This window comes from Pseudopodoces humilis, chromosome 5 (genome assembly GCF_049639895.1).
Source record: "Pseudopodoces humilis isolate 2021_Gansu_Grassland_sample_001 chromosome 5, ASM4963989v1, whole genome shotgun sequence".
Lineage (NCBI taxonomy): Eukaryota > Metazoa > Chordata > Aves > Passeriformes > Paridae > Pseudopodoces > Pseudopodoces humilis.
The window spans coordinates 72,798,970-72,814,066 of NC_142204.1; the positions used below are offsets into that span (position 1 = coordinate 72,798,970).

The 15,097-nt window shown below is 63.8% G+C and overlaps 1 protein-coding gene across 3 annotated transcripts in view; it reads left to right on the forward strand.

Moving 5' to 3' along the window:
* SBF1 (SET binding factor 1) overlaps positions 1 to 15,097 on the forward strand; it is a 103,097-nt gene that overhangs the window by 56,312 nt on the left and 31,688 nt on the right. For all 3 annotated transcript variants that reach the window (XM_088055193.1, XM_088055195.1, XM_088055196.1), the window contains exons 6-17: positions 1,555 to 1,660; positions 2,778 to 2,910; positions 4,672 to 4,780; positions 5,766 to 5,879; positions 6,725 to 6,802; positions 7,338 to 7,451; positions 9,708 to 9,836; positions 10,666 to 10,764; positions 11,698 to 11,902; positions 13,160 to 13,272; positions 14,106 to 14,255; positions 14,934 to 15,002. In XM_088055193.1, the coding sequence (XP_087911319.1) occupies positions 1,555 to 1,660; positions 2,778 to 2,910; positions 4,672 to 4,780; positions 5,766 to 5,879; positions 6,725 to 6,802; positions 7,338 to 7,451; positions 9,708 to 9,836; positions 10,666 to 10,764; positions 11,698 to 11,902; positions 13,160 to 13,272; positions 14,106 to 14,255; positions 14,934 to 15,002 (1,419 nt within the window). The remainder of the gene's footprint in view (positions 1 to 1,554; positions 1,661 to 2,777; positions 2,911 to 4,671; positions 4,781 to 5,765; positions 5,880 to 6,724; positions 6,803 to 7,337; positions 7,452 to 9,707; positions 9,837 to 10,665; positions 10,765 to 11,697; positions 11,903 to 13,159; positions 13,273 to 14,105; positions 14,256 to 14,933; positions 15,003 to 15,097) is intronic.

Below are 15,097 nucleotides of genomic sequence, written 5' to 3' on the forward strand. Positions count from 1 at the left end.
AGGGTTCTGATAACCCAGTTCATGGTTCTGATAACCCAGCTCAGGGTTCTGATAACCCAGCTCATGGTTCTGATAACCCAGCTCAGGGTTCTGATAACCCAGTTCATGGTTCTGAGAGCCCAGCTCAGGGTTGTGTGAGAACCCAGCTCAGGGTTCTGATAACCCAGTTCATGGTTCTGATAACCCAGCTCAGGGTTCTGATAACCCAGCTCAGGGTTCTGATAACCCAGCTCATGGTTCTGATAACCCAGCTCAGGGTTCTGATAACCCAGTTCATGGTTCTGAGAGCCCAGCTCAGGGTTGTGTGAGAACCCAGCTCAGGGTTCTGATAACCCAGTTCATGGTTCTGATAACCCAGCTCAGGGTTCTGATAACCCAGCTCAGGGTTCTGTTACCCCATCTCGTGGTTCTGATAACCCATCTCGTGGTTCTGATAACCCAGTTCATGGTTCTGAGAACCCGTCTCAGGGTTCTGTTACCCCATCTCGGTGCCCTGGCTCTGCTCAGCCGTGGATTTTGGGTCTGTTCCGGTGGGATTTGGGATCTCCTGCCCGGCGGTGGCTGCAGGGGGGAAGGACGAGGAGAGGGGCTGGGGACAGCCTGGGGACGTGTGGGTGTCCCCGTGTCCCCGGAGTGAGCTCAGCGCTGGGAGTGCTCGCTGGGACCGGGGAAACACCAAACCTCTGCTCGGTGTCCCCGGGATGTTCCTCGGGATCTTCCTTCCCTGGAGAGGCTGTGGGGCTGGGGACGGGGACGGGGACAGGGACGGGGACAGGGACAGGGACAGGGACGGGGACAGGCTGGGACAGGGACAGGGCTGGGGACAGGGACAGGGACAGGGACAGGCTGGGACAGGGACAGGGCTGGGGACAGGGACAGGCTGGGACAGGGACAGGGACAGGACAGGGACGGGGACAGGGACAGGGACAGGCTGGGACACGGGAGCTCCTCCCTTGGCTCCCAGGGCGTTGGAGAGGCTCAAACACCCCTCGAATTCTGGGGAGCCCTGGGGAGCTTCTCATGGTGGAGAGCTTTCAAATCCACATCCTGGAGATCCCTCAGATCCCAGGGATCCCTCACGTCCTGGAGATCCCTCAGATCCTGGAGATCCCTCATGTCCTGGAGATCCCTCAGATCCCAGGGATCCCTCACGTCCTGGAGATCCCTCAGATCCTGGAGATCCCTCATGTCCTGGAGATCTCTCGAGTTCTGGGGACCAGTGGGTGCTGTGGCAGCAACTCCTCCTTCTCCTTCTCCTTCTCCTTCTCCTTCTCCTTCTCCTTCTCCTTCTCCTTCTCCTTCTCCTTCTCCTTCTCCTTCTCCTTCTCCTTCTCCTTCTCCTTCTCCTTCTCCTTCTCCTTCTCCTTCTCCTTCTCCTTCTCCTTCTCCTTCTCCTTTCCCTCCTCCTGCAGCAGACGGGGGTTGTGCTGGGGCACGGTGGCCCTGTGCCCAGGGGTGTCTGGCTGTCCCTGTCCTGTCCCTGTCCCTGTTGTGTCCCTGTCCCTGTCCCTGTCCGTGTGGCTCTGGTGACACGGGGTGTGTGTTCCCTTGCAGAGGACGATCTCTCTGGGCGCAGGGGACAGGCAGGTGATCCAGACCCCCATCAACGACTCTCTGCCCGTCAGCAGCTGCAGCGTGGCCCTGCTCTTTCGCCAGCTCGGTGAGACGTGTCCCCACGCTGTCCCCACGCTGTCCCCACACTGTCCCCGTGTCCCCACACTGTCCCTGTGTCCCCACACTGTCCCCGTGTCCCCACGCTGTCCCCACGCTGTCCCCACACTGTCCCTGTGTCCCTGCGCTGTCCCCGTGTCCCCACGCTGTCCCCACACTGTCCCCACGCTGTCCCTGCGCTGTCCCCGTGTCCCCACGCTGTCCCCACTGTCCCCACACTGTCCCCACACTGTCCCCGTGTCCCCACACTGTCCCCACACTGTCCCCGTGTCCCCACACTGTCCCCACACTGTCCCCGTGTCCCCACGCTGTCCTCACACTGTCCCCGTGTCCCCACACTGTCCCCACACTGTCCCCACGCTGTCCCCACTGTCCCCATGGCACCCAGGGTCCCCAGGGGTCACCTCCCACCGGAGTGTCCCCAGCCCTGCTGTGCCATCCCTTTTCCAGGAGGGTGGAATTGGGGCTGGGGTCTGGAGGAGCAGCCCGGGGCTGCCACTGGCCTCGTGCCCCCCGGGAAAGGTCACACTGTGTCCCCAGGAAGGGTCACTTTGTGTCAGGGGTCACTGGGGGTGTCAAGGGGTCTCTGGGGGGTGTCAGGGGTCCCTGGGGGTGTCAGGGGGGTCTCTGGGGGTGTCGGGGGGTCTCTGGGGGGTGTCAGGGGTCTCTGGGGTGGGATCAGGGCGTCTCTGGTGGTTTCTGGGGGGTGTCAGGGGTCTCTGGGGGGGGTCTCTGGGGGGTGTCAGGGGTCTCTGGGGGGGTCTTTGGGGGGTCTCTGGGGGTGTCGGGGGGTCTCTGGGGGGTGTCAGGGGTCTTTGGGGGGTCTCTGGGGGGTGTCAGGGGGTCCCTGGGGGTGTCGGGGGGTCTCTGGGGGGTGTCAGGGGGTCTCTGGGGGTGTCAGGGGGTCTCTGGGGTCTCTGGGGGGTGTCAGGGGTCTCTGGGGGGTCCCTGGGGGTGTCAGGGGGTCTCTGGGGGGTGTCAGGGGGTCCCTGGGGGTGTCAGGGGGTCTCTGGGGGGTGTCAGGGGTCCCTGGGGGTGTCGGGGGGTCTCTGGGGGGTGTCAGGGGTCCCCCCTGGCTCCTGAGCCCGCTGCTGTGCCCTGCCCAGGCATCACCAACGTGCTGTTCCTGTTCTGCGCGGCGCTGACGGAGCACAAGATCCTGTTCCTGTCCAGCAGCTACCAGCGGCTGACAGACGCCTGCCGGGCCCTCCTGGCCCTCATGTTCCCCCTCAAGTACAGGTGAGGGTGTCCCCTGAGCCTCTGGCTGTGCCAGCTGTGCCAGCTGTGCCAGCTGTGCCAGCTGTGCCCCTGGCCCGCCCTCGGTGCCTCCCAGGCTCTGGGCAATAACCGGGAATCTCCCAGCCCTGCCTCCCTCCCCCAGGCCAAAGGAACTGGGGCAGTGCTGGAAAACGTTCTCTCCTTCCTGGGGAGCAGGGGCAGGAGCCAGGGAACCATGGAGCTGTGCCAGGGGAGGGATAGGATGGAGAGTTCTTCCCCAGAGGGTGCTCCCCAGGGCATGGGAACGCTCCAGGAGCGTTCGGACGCCGCTGCCAGGGATGGACCCGTGATCCCTGAGGGTCCTTTCCGTGAGCAGGAGTGAGCAGGTCCAGCAGTGTCGGTGGTGGCCAAGCCAGCGTGGAGACTCCTGTGGGACGGCTGGGACCCCGCTGTCCCCAGGGAGCTGGGGATGTCCCACAGGGATTGGGAACCCTGGCAGCTCTGCAGTGACAGATGGGCTGAGGTTCCTGCTCTCCAGGCCGGCCTGGCCTCCCCAGGCTGTCCCAGAGGAACCTCCCTTTGCACACAGCTGTGGAACCCTGAGCTTGGAAAAGCCCTCCAGGCTCACCCAGTCCAAGCTGTTCCCAATCCCCTCCTTGTCCCCAGCCCAGAGCCCTGAGGTGTCCAGGAATTCCTTGGACACCTCCAGGGATGGGCACTCCAAACCTCCCTGGGCAGCCCCTGCCAGGGCCTGGCCCCCTTTCCATGGAGGATTTTCCCTGAAATTCTTCTTTTGGAGTTAATGGCTCTGCTGGAAACCTTTTCCTTGGTCAGACTTTGATTGTAACCCCAAGGCCAGACAGGGATCATGTCATGGAATCCCGGGATGGTTTGGGATGGAAGGGACCCCCGAGCCCCCCCAGTGCCCCCCTGCCATGGCAGGGACACCTCCCACTGGCCCAGGCTGCTCCCAGCCCCAGGCTCCAGCCTGGCCTTGGCCACTGCCAGGGATCCAGGGGCAGCCCCAGCTGCTCTGGCAATTCCAGCCCAGCCAGCAATTCCCAATTCCCAATTCCCAACATCCAGCCCTGTCCTCTGGCACTGGGAGCCATTCCCTGGCTCCTGGCCCAGTCCCTCTCAGCCTTCGGGATCTCTGTGTGTCTGAGCTGCCCTGGAGGGGCTGGGGGTGCCCGGGGTACCCTGGCCCAGCTCCGGGCCCGGGATGCTGTGGGGCTGGGATGTGGGGCAGGCTGGGATGTGGGGCAGGCTGGGATGTGGGGCAGGCTGGGATGTGGGGCTGGCTGCAGTGGGGCTGGGATGTGGGGCAGGCTGGGATGTGGGGCTGGGATGTGGGGCAGGCTGGGATGTGGGGCTGGCTGGGATGTGGGGCAGGCTGGGTTGTGGGGCTGGCTGGGATGTGGGGCAGGCTGGGATGTGGGGCTGGGATGTGGGGCAGGCTGGGATGTGGGGCAGGCGGGGATGTGGGGCTGGGATGTGGGGCTGGCTGCAGTGGGGCTGGGATGTGGGGCAGGCTGGGATGTGGGGCAGGCTGGGATGTGGGGCTGGGATGTGGGTCAGGGATGTGGGGCTGGGATGTGGGGCAGGCTGGGATGTGGGGCTGGCTGCAGTGGGGCTGGGATGTGGGGCAGGCTGGGATGTGGGGCTGGCTGGGATGTGGGGCAGGCTGGGATGTGGGGCAGGCTGGGATGTGGGGCTGGGATGTGGGGCTGGCTGCAGTGGGGCTGTGCTCGGGACTGATTCTGAGGCTGTTTCTGGTTGCAGTTTCACCTACGTGCCCATCCTGCCCGCCCAGCTCCTGGAGGTGCTGAGCACCCCCACCCCCTTCATCATCGGCGTCCACTCCATCTTCCAGTCCGAGACCCAGGAGCTGGTGAGGCCACGTGCCCTGTCCTGGGGACAGCTCTGGGGACAGCTCCGTCCATCCTGGGGGACAGCTCTGGGGACAGCTCTGTGCCACGTGCCCTGTCCTGGGGACAGCTCTGAGGACAGCTCTGTGCCACGTGCCCTGTCCTGGGGACAGCTCTGGGGACAGCTCTGTGCCATGTGCCCTGTCCTGGGGACAGCTCTGGGGACAGCTCTGTGCCATGTGCCCTGTCCTGGGGACAGCTCTGGGGACAGCTCTGTGCCATGTGCCCTGTCCTGGGGACAGCTCTGGGGACAGCTCTGTGCCATGTGCCCTGTCCTGGGGACAGCTCTGGGGACAGCTCCGTCCATCTGGGGGTGCCCGGGGCCACGGGCTCCGTGTGCTCAGCCTGGGGTCCCACAGGAGCCAGGGGGAATGGATGGGAGCAGAGGGAATGGGTGGATCCATTGGGAATGGCTGGATCCATTGGGAATGGCTGGGTTTTGTGGGAATGGATGGGAACAGAGGGAATGGATGGGAGCAGAGGGAATGGCTGGATCCATTGGGAATGGCTGGATCCCTTGGGAATGGCTGGATCCCTTGGGAATGGCTGGATCCCTTGGGAATGGGTGGATCCCTTGGGAATGGGTGAATCCATTGGGAATGGGTGGATCCATTGGGAATGGATGGGAGCAGAGGGAATGGCTGGATCCATTGGGAATGGCTGGATCCCTTGGGAATGGGTGGATCCATTGGGAATGGCTGGATCCATTGGGAATGGCTGGGTTTTGTGGGAATGGCTGGGAACAGAGGGAATGGCAGGGTCCCTCTCCTGCCAGGTGTCCCCCTGTCCCCTCATGAGGGATCCCAGTGGATCTGGGGACGGGATGGGACCCAGGGACTGCCGAGGGCTCGGGGGAGGTGGGGAGGAGCCCGAGCCATAGGACAGCTCCGTGTCCCCTGGGGGAGGTGACACTGGGATCAGCAGTGTCCCCCTGCTGTCCCCCGGCAGCTGGACGTGGTGATCGCTGACCTGGACGGTGGCACTGTCAATGTCCCCGAGTGTGTGCACATCTCGCTGCTCCCGGAGCCCCTGCTCCAGCAGACCCGGGAGGCGCTGTCCATGGTGAGTGCCGCCATTCCCATTCCACGACATCCAGCAGCGTTCCCTGGGAATGGCACAGCCGTGTGGGGAGCTGGCGCTGGAGCTGCTCTGCAAGCGGGATTCCTGCCTTGGGGTGCTGCCCTGCCTTGGGGTGCTGTTCTTTCTTGGGGTGCTGCCCCTTCCTTGGGGTGCTGTTCCTGCCTTGGGGTGCTGTTCCTGCCTTGGGGTGCTGTTCCTTCTTGGGGTGCTGCCCCATTCCTTGGGGTCCCATCCATGCCTTGGGGTGCTGTTCTTTCTTGGGGTGCTGTCCATGCCTTGGGGTGCTGTCCATGCCTTGGGGTGCTGCCCTTCCTTGGGGTGCTGCCCTGCCTTGGGGTGCTGTTCTTTCTTGGGGTGCTGCCCCATTCCTTGGGGTGCTGTTCTTTCTTGGGGTGCTGCCCCTTCCTTGGGGTGCTGTTCCTGCCTTGGGGTGCTGTTCCTGCCTTGGGGTGCTGTTCTTTCTTGGGGTGCTGCCCCATTCCTTGGGGTGCTGTTCTTTCTTGGGGTGCTGCCCTGTCTTGGGGTGCTGCCCCATGCCTTGGGGTGCTGCCCCTGCCTTGGGGTGCTGCCCTGCCTTGGGGTGCTGTTCTTTCTTGGGGTGCTGCCCCATTCCTTGGGGTGCTGTTCCTTCTTGGGGTGCTGCCCCATTCCTTGGGGTCCCATCCATGCCTTGGGTGCTGCCCCATTCCTTGGGGTGCTGTTCATGCCTTGGGGTGCTGCCCCTTCCTTGGGGTGCTGCCCCATGTCTCGGGGTCCCATCCATGCCTTGGGGTGCTGCCAGCATCATCCATCCAGGATGGGATGAGCTGAGCGTTCTCCTCGGGCAGGTCCTGGACCCGGAGCTGGAGGTGGCCGACCTCGCCTTCCCCCCTTCCACCATTTCCGCCTCTTCCCTCAAGATGCAGGTGAGGGGTGGGAGGGAGAGGGTCCCTGGGTGAGGGGTGGGAGGGAGAGGGTCCCTGGGTGAGGGGTGGGAGGGAGAGGGTCCCTGGGTGAGGGGGTGTTCCTGTCCCTGGGTGAGGGGGTGTTCCCAGGGACACCCCAGGACAGGAGGGAGAGGGTCCCTGGGTGGGGGGGTGTTCCCAGGGAATGTTTGGGGGTCCCAGAGCTGTAGAGCTCCCCCTCCTCCCCGTGCAGCTGCTGGGGGACAGAGCTGTCCCTTTGCCCTCACCCCGGGGTTGATCCTGTGCTGGGGGGACATTCCTGTCCCCATCCCTCAGCCTCATTCCCTGCCCTCACCCCGGGGTTGATCCCGTGCTGGGGGACATTCCTGTCCCCACGAGCTGCCCTGTCCCCGTCCCGTGCCCCAAAGGGAATCTCAGCCTCATTCCCTGCCCTCACCCTGGGCTGATCCCGTGCTGGGGGGACATTCCTGTCCCCACGAGCTGCCCTGTCCCCGTCCCGTGCCCCACGAGCCCCGGCTGTGCTCCCCTGCTGCAGGACAAGGAGATCCGGGCCGTGTTCCTGCGCCTGTTTGCTCAGCTGCTGCAGGGCTACCGCTGGTGCCTGCACATCATCCGCATCCACCCCGAGCCCGTCATCCGCTTCCACAAGGTGAGCCCCGGAAACGGCGCTGCCTCTGCAGGCGGTGACATCCCAGTGTCACTGCCATGGTGACATCCCAGTGTCCCTGCCATGGTGACATCCCAGTGTCACTGCCATGGTGACATCCCTGCCATGGTGACATCCCAGTGTCACTGCCGCGGTGACATCCCTGCCACGGTGACATCCCAGTGTCCCTGCCATGGTGACATCCCTGCCATGGTGACATCCCAGTGTCACTGCCGCGGTGACATCCCTGCCATGGTGACATCCCAGTGTCCCTGCCATGGTGACATCCCTGCCATGGTGACATCCCAGTGTCACTGCCATGGTGACATCCCTGCCATGGTGACATCCCAGTGTCACTGCCGCGGTGACATCCCAGTGTCACTGCCATGGTGACATCCCTGCCATGGTGACATCCCTGCCATGGTGACATCCTCAGTGTCACTGCCGCGGTGACATCCCTGCCACGGTGACATCCGAGAGTCACTGCCATGGTGACATCCCAGAGTCACTGCCATGGTGACATCCCTGCCACGGTGACATCCTCAGTGTCCCTGCCATGGTGACATCCTCAGTGTCCCTGCCATGGTGACATCCTCAGTGTCCCTGCCATGGTGACATCCCAGTGTCACTGCCGCGGTGACATCCCTGCCATGGTGACATCCTCAGTGTCCCTGCCATGGTGACATCCCAGTGTCACTGCCATGGTGACATCCCTGCCATGGTGACATCCTCAGTGTCACTGCCATGGTGACATCCCAGTGTCACTGCCGCGGTGACATCCCTGCCATGGTGACATCCTCAGTGTCACTGCCACGGTGACATCCCAGTGTCACTGCCATGGTGACATCCCCAGTGTCACTGCCATGGTGACATCCCCAGTGTCCCTGCCATGGTGACATCCCAGAGTCACTGCCACGGTGACATCCCAGTGTCCCTGCCATGGTGACATCCCAGTGTCACTGCCACGGTGACATCCTCAGTGTCACTGCCACGGTGACATCCCAGAGTCACTGCCACGGTGACATCCTCAGTGTCACTGCCACGGTGACATCCCAGAGTCACTGCCACGGTGACATCCCAGTGTCACTGCCACGGTGACATCCCTGCCATGGTGACATCCTCAGTGTCACTGCCATGGTGACATCCCAGTGTCACTGCCACGGTGACATCCCAGTGTCACTGCCATGGTGACATCCCCAGTGTCACTGCCATGGTGACATCCCTGCCATGGTGACATCCTCAGTGTCCCTGCCATGGTGACATCCTCAGTGTCACTGCCATGGTGACATCCCCAGTGTCCCTGCCATGGTGACATCCCAGAGTCACTGCCATGGTGACATCCCAGAGTCACTGCCATGGTGACATCCCCAGTGTCACTGCCGCGGTGACATCCCTGCCACGGTGACATCCCAGTGTCCCTGCCACAGTCACTGTGTCACCGTGTCCCGTGTCACTGTGTCACTGTGTCACTGTGTCCTGTGTCACTGTGTCATTGTGTCACTGTGTCATTGTGTCACTGTGTCACTGTGTCACTGTGTCACTGTGTCATTGTGTGCTGTGTCACTGTGTCACTGCGTCACTCTGTCCTGTGTCATTGTGTCTGGTGTCACTGTGTCACTGTCACTGTGTGCTGTGTCATTGTGTGCTGTGTCACTGTGTCACTATATGACTGTGTCACTGTGTCACTGTGTCACTGTGTCACTGTGTCCCTCTGTCCTGTGTCACTGTGTCACTGTGTCACTGTGTCCCTATATCCTGTGTCCTTGTGTCCCTCTGTCCCTGTATCCTGTGTCCCTCTATCCCCATGTCCCTGTGTCCCCATGTCCCTGGGTCCCCATGTCCGTGTGTCCTGCCTCTGCATGCCAAGGTGACACCAGAGCCCTTCCCTTGTCCCTTGTCCCTTGTCCTGCCACCATGGGCCACAGGCTCAGGTCCCGTGCCAGCCCTGTCCCTGCACCCAGGTGGCACCAGGAAGGAGGTGGCACCACCCATGGCTCGATGTCACCATCCAGGGCTCAATGTCACTGTCCATGGCTCAGTGTCACTGTCCAGGGCTCAATGTCACTGTCCATGGCTCGGTGTCACCCCCCATGGCTCGGTGTCACCCCCCGTGGCTCGGTGTCACTGTCCATGGCTCGGTGTCACCCCCCATGGCTCAGTGTCACCCCCCATGGCTCGGTGTCACCCCCCATGGCTCAGTGTCACCCCCCACGGCTCGGTGTCACCCCCCTGCTGATGGCAGTGCCTCTCCCGTTGCAGGCAGCGTTCCTGGGCCAGCGGGGGCTGACGGAGGACGATTTCCTCACCAAGGTTCTGGAGGGGATGGCCTTCGCTGGCTTTGTCACCGAGCGCGGGGCTCCCTACCGCCCCATCGACCTCTTCGACGAGGTGAGGCCTGGGGACAGCTCCTCTGGGGACCTGGGGACCTGGGGACAGCTCCTCTGGGGACCCTGGGGACAGCTCCTCTGGGGACCTGGGGACAGCTCCTCTGGGGACCTGGGGACAGCTCCTCTGGGGACAGCTCATCCTGGGGACAGCTCATCCTGGGGACCCTGGGGACAGCTCCCCTGGGGACAGCTCCCCTGGGGACCTGGGGACAGCTCCTCTGGGGACCTGGGGACAGCTCCTCTGGGGACAGCTCATCCTGGGGACAGCTCCACTGGGGACCCTGGGGACAGCTCCACTAGGGACAGCTCATCCTGGGGACAGCTGTCCTGGGGACCTGGGGACAGCTCCTCTGGGGACCCTGGGGACAACTCCAGTGGGGACAGCTCCCCTGGGGACCTGGGGACAGCACCACTGGGGACAACTCCTCCTGGGGACAGCTCCTCTGGGGACAGCTCCTCTGGGGACAGCTCCTCCTGGGGCTCTCCGGGCGGGATGTGCTGTGTCCCTGCCGTGTCCCTGCCGTGTCCCTGCCCTGTCCCTGCCCTGTCCCTGCCCTGTCCCCGCCGTGTCCCTGCCCTGTCCCTGCCGTGTCCCCGCCGTGTCCCTGCCCTGTCCCTGCCCTGTCCCTGCCCTGTCCCTGCCCTGTCCCTGCCGTGTCCCTGCCCTGTCCCTGCCCTGTCCCTGCCCTGTCCCTGCCCTGTCCCTGCCGTGTCCCTGCCCTGTCCCCGCCCTGTCCCCGCCATGTCCCTGCCCTGTCCCTGCCCTGTCCCTGCCCTGTCCCCGCCCTGTCCCTGCCCTGCAGCTCCCCTGTCCCCCCCCCGGTCCCCAGCTCGTGGCGTACGAGGTGAAGCGCATGAAGGCGGAGGAGGGGAACAAGCAGAAAATCCTGAGGCACATCAAGGAGCTGGCAGAGAAACTCTACAAGAACGTGAGTGCTGGAGCCCTGGGGTGGGAGGGGGATGTGCTGGGGTGTGGGGCTGGGGGAGCTGGGCTGCAGTCCTGGTCACTGCAGGGACAACGTGGTGATGGATGCTGTCCCTCCTGGTGTGCTCAGGGACATCCGCACGTGCCCAGAGGTCCTGGGAGTGGGATTCCCTGGTTTTATAGGATCACAGAATCCCGGGATCCCTGGGGCTGGAAAAGCCCTCCCAGCCCATCCAGTGCCAGCTGTGCCCGATGCCCACCTTGTCCCCTGAGTGCCACCTCCAGGAATTCCCTGGGCACCTCCAGGGATGGGCACTGCAAACCTCCCTGGGCACTTCCAGGGCCTGACCCCCTTTCCATGGGGAAATTCCTGCTGCTGCCCACCCTGAGCCTGTCCTGGCCCACCCTGAGCCTGTCCTGGCCCACCCTGAGCCTGTCCTGGCCCAGCCTGAGCCTGTCCTGGCCCATCCTGAGCCTGTCCTGTCCCACCCTGAGCCTGTCCTGGCCCAGCCTGAGCCTGTCCTGGCCCATCCTGAGCCTGTCCTGGCCCACCCTGAGCCTGTCCTGGCCCACCCTGAGCCTGTCCTGGCCCACCCTGAGCCTGTCCTGGCCCAGCCTGAGCCTGTCCTGGCCCATCCTGAGCCTGTCCTGGCCCATCCTGAGCCTGTCCTGGCCCAGCCTGAGCCTGTCCTGGCCCACTCTGAGCCTGTCCTGGCCCACCCTGAGCCTGTCCTGGCCCACCCTGAGCCTGTCCTGGCCCAGCCTGAGCCTGTCCTGGCCCAGCCTGAGGTCTCCAGTGTCAGCCAAAGCTCCCCGGGAGCCCGGGCTGGCTGGCACAGAGCTCCTGGTGGCCCTGGGCTCATGACTGTGTGTCGCTGCTGCTGGGGGGAGCAGATCCCAGTTCTAGCAGCAGATCTGAGCTGTCCGTGTCCCCCAGGAGAACCCGTACCCCGCAGTGACGATGCACAAGGTGCAGAGGCCGTCCGAGGGGTGTCACCTGCGGCTGCAGCCGCGGCCGTTTCCCCGCCTGGACGAGGGCACGGTGCAGTGGATCATCGACCAGGCCACGGCCAAGCTGCAGAGCGCCCCGCCCGCCGTCAGGGCCGAGAAGAAGTGCATGGTGCCCTCGGGACCCCCCATTGGTACGGGGGGATCTGGGGGGTGCGGGGACCTCGGGACCCCCCATCGGTGTGTGGGGTCTGGGGGGGTGTGGGGACCCTGGGACCCCCCCCCCATGGGTATCAGGAGGTCTGGGGACCCTGGGACCCCACATTGGTACAGGGGGGTCTGGGGACCTCGGGACCCCCCATCAGTGTGTGGGGTCTGGGGGGTGTGGTGAACCTGGGACCCCCCATCGGTATCAGGGGGTCTGGGGACCTCGGGACCCCCCATTGGTACAGGGGGTCTGGGGGGTGTGGTGACCTTGGGACCCTCCCTTGGTACAGGGGGGTCTGGGGGGGTCTGGGGACCTCGGGACCCCCCATCGGTACAGGGGGTCTGGGGGGTGTGGTGACCTTGGGACCCTCCCTTGGTACAGGGGGGTCTGGGGGGTGTGGTGAACCTGGGACCCCCCATTGGTCTGGGGGGTCTGGGGGGGGTCAGGGGACCTCAGGACCCCCCATCGGTGTGTGGTGTCTGGGGGGTGTGGGGACCCTGGGACCCCCCCCATGGGTATCAGGAGGTCTGGGGACCCTGGGACCCCACATTGGTACAGGGGGGTCTGGGGACCTCGGGACCCCATTGGGGTGTGGGGCATTGAGGGATCTGGGGGGGTGTGGTGCCCTTGGGACCCCCCCATTGGTAAAGGGGGTCTGGGGGGGTGTGGTGAACCTGGGACCCCCCATCGGTCTGGGGGGTCTGGGGGGGTCTGGGGGGGTCTGGGGACCTTGGGACCCCCCATCGGTACAGGGGGTCTGGGGGGGTGTGGTGTCCCTGGGACCCCATTGGGGTGTGGGGCACAAGGGGATCCTGTCCTGGGGGGCTGTGGGAGGCCATGGACCCCCATGGGTATGTGGGGCAGGGGGAGACCCTGCTTTGGGGGGCTGCTGGAGGCCATGGTGCCCTTGGGACCCCCATGGGTATGTGGGGCAGGGGGAGACCCTGCTTTGGGGGGCTGTGGGAAGGAGTGGTGCCCTTGGGACCCCCCATGGGTACGTGGGGAGACCCCATGGTCACACCACAGGAGCAAAACACGGGGAGAGAGCAGCTCCAACCCCCTTGGGGTCCCAGCACCCCTGGAGCCCCCTGGTCACTCAGAGAGGGGGGACACCCCAATCCCCACGAGGGACTCGGGTCCCAGCACCCCTGGAGCCCCTGGTCACTCAGAGAGGGGGGACACCCCAATCCCTGCGAGGGACTCGGGTCCCAGCACCCCTGGGCTGAGCGGGATCTGTTCCCAGCTGCCATCCTGGAGCGCAACGGGAACGCCCTGGCCAACAGCGCCCGGCGCCTGGAGGTGGTCAGGAACTGCATCTCCTACGTCTTCGAGAACAAGATGCTGGAGGCCAAAAAGGTGAGGGGGGCTGGCCTTGGGGGGTGTCCCAGAGGAGCTCAGCTCAGGGAAGCTGAGAAATCCAGGAGCGAGGAGCAGTTTTGTGATCACATCCTAATTAATGAGATCCTAACGAGTTCTGACCCGGAGATCTGAGATAAACCAAACTCCCCATGAGGGAGTGTCCCAGAGGAGCTCAGCTCAGGGAAGCTGAGAAATCCAGGAGCGAGGAGCAGTTTTGTGATCACATCCTAATTAACGAGATCCTAACGAGTTCTGACCCGGAGATCTGAGATAAACCAAACTCCCCATGAGGGAGTGTCCCAGAGGAGCTCAGCTCAGGGAAGCTGAGAAATCCAGGAGCGAGGAGCAGTTTTGTGATAATATCCTAATTAACGAGATCCTAATGAGTTCTGACCCGGAGATCTGAGATAAACTGAACCAAACTCCAGGAGCGAGGAGCAGTTTTGTGATCACATCCTAATTAACGAGATCCTAACGAGTTCTGACCCGGAGATCTGAGATAAACTGAACCAAACTCCAGGAGCGAGGAGCAGTTTTGTGATCACATCCTAATTAACAAGATCCTAACGAGTTCTGACCTGGAGATCTGAGATAAACCAAACTCCCCATGAGGGAGTGTCCCAGAGGAGTGAGGAGCAGTTTTGTGATCACATCCTAATTAACGAGATCCTAACGAGTTCTGACCCGGAGATCTGAGATAAACCGAACCAAACTCCAGAGGAGCTCAGCTCAGAGGAGCTGAGAAATCCAGGAGCGAGGAGCGGTGCAGCAGAATGAGAAGAAGCAGGTTTAGGGTTGCAGAGGACAGCCGGTAATTCCTGTTTCCCCAGCTGTTTCCAGCTGTGCTGCGCGCCATGAAGGGCCGGGCGGCGCGGCAGTGCCTGACGCAGGAGCTGCACCTGCACGTGCAGCAGAACCGCGCCGTGCTGGACCACCAACAGTTCGACTTCGTCATCCGCATGATGAACTGCTGCCTGCAGGTAGGGCAGGGCTGGGGGGGTCCTTCTGCCCCCTGGGGCTCGGTGTCACCGCCGGTGTCACTCGGTCACCGGTGTCACCACTGGTGTCACCCGCTCACCGGTGTCACAAGCTCACCGGTGTCACCACTGGTGTCACCCGCTCACCGGTGTCACCCGCTCTCTGGTGTCACCTGCTCACCGGTGTCACCGCCGGTGTCACTCGGTCACCAGTGTCACCTGCTCACCGGTGTCACCCGCTCACTGGTGTCACCACTGGTGTCACCCAGTCACCGGTGTCACCACTGGTGTCACCCTCTCTCTGGTGTCACCCGCTCACCGGTGTCACCGCTGGTGTCACTCGCTCACTGGTGTCACCCACTCACCGGTGTCACCCCGCTCACTGGTGTCACCACCGGTGTCACCCGCTCACCGGTGTCACCCACTCACCGGTGTCACCACTGGTGTCACCCGCTCTCTGGTGTCACCACTGGTGTCACCCACTCACCGGTGTCACCCGCTCTCTGGTGTCACCCGCTCTCTGGTGTCACCCGCTCACCAGTGTCACCCACTCACCGGTGTCACCACTGGTGTCACCTGCTCACTGGTGTCACCCGCTCACCGGTGTCACCACTGGTGTCACCCGCTCACCGGTGTCACCCGCTCACCGGTGTCACCCGCTCACCGCTCCTCCTCCCGCAGGACTGCACGGCCACAGACGAGCACAGCATCGCCGCCGCGCTGCTGCCGCTGGTCACCGCCTTCTGCAGGGTGAGTGAGCCCTGCTCCTGCCCCACGGGCTCTGCCCCACAGGATCTGCCCCACGGGATCTGCCCCACGGGATCTGCCCCACAGGCTCTGCCCCA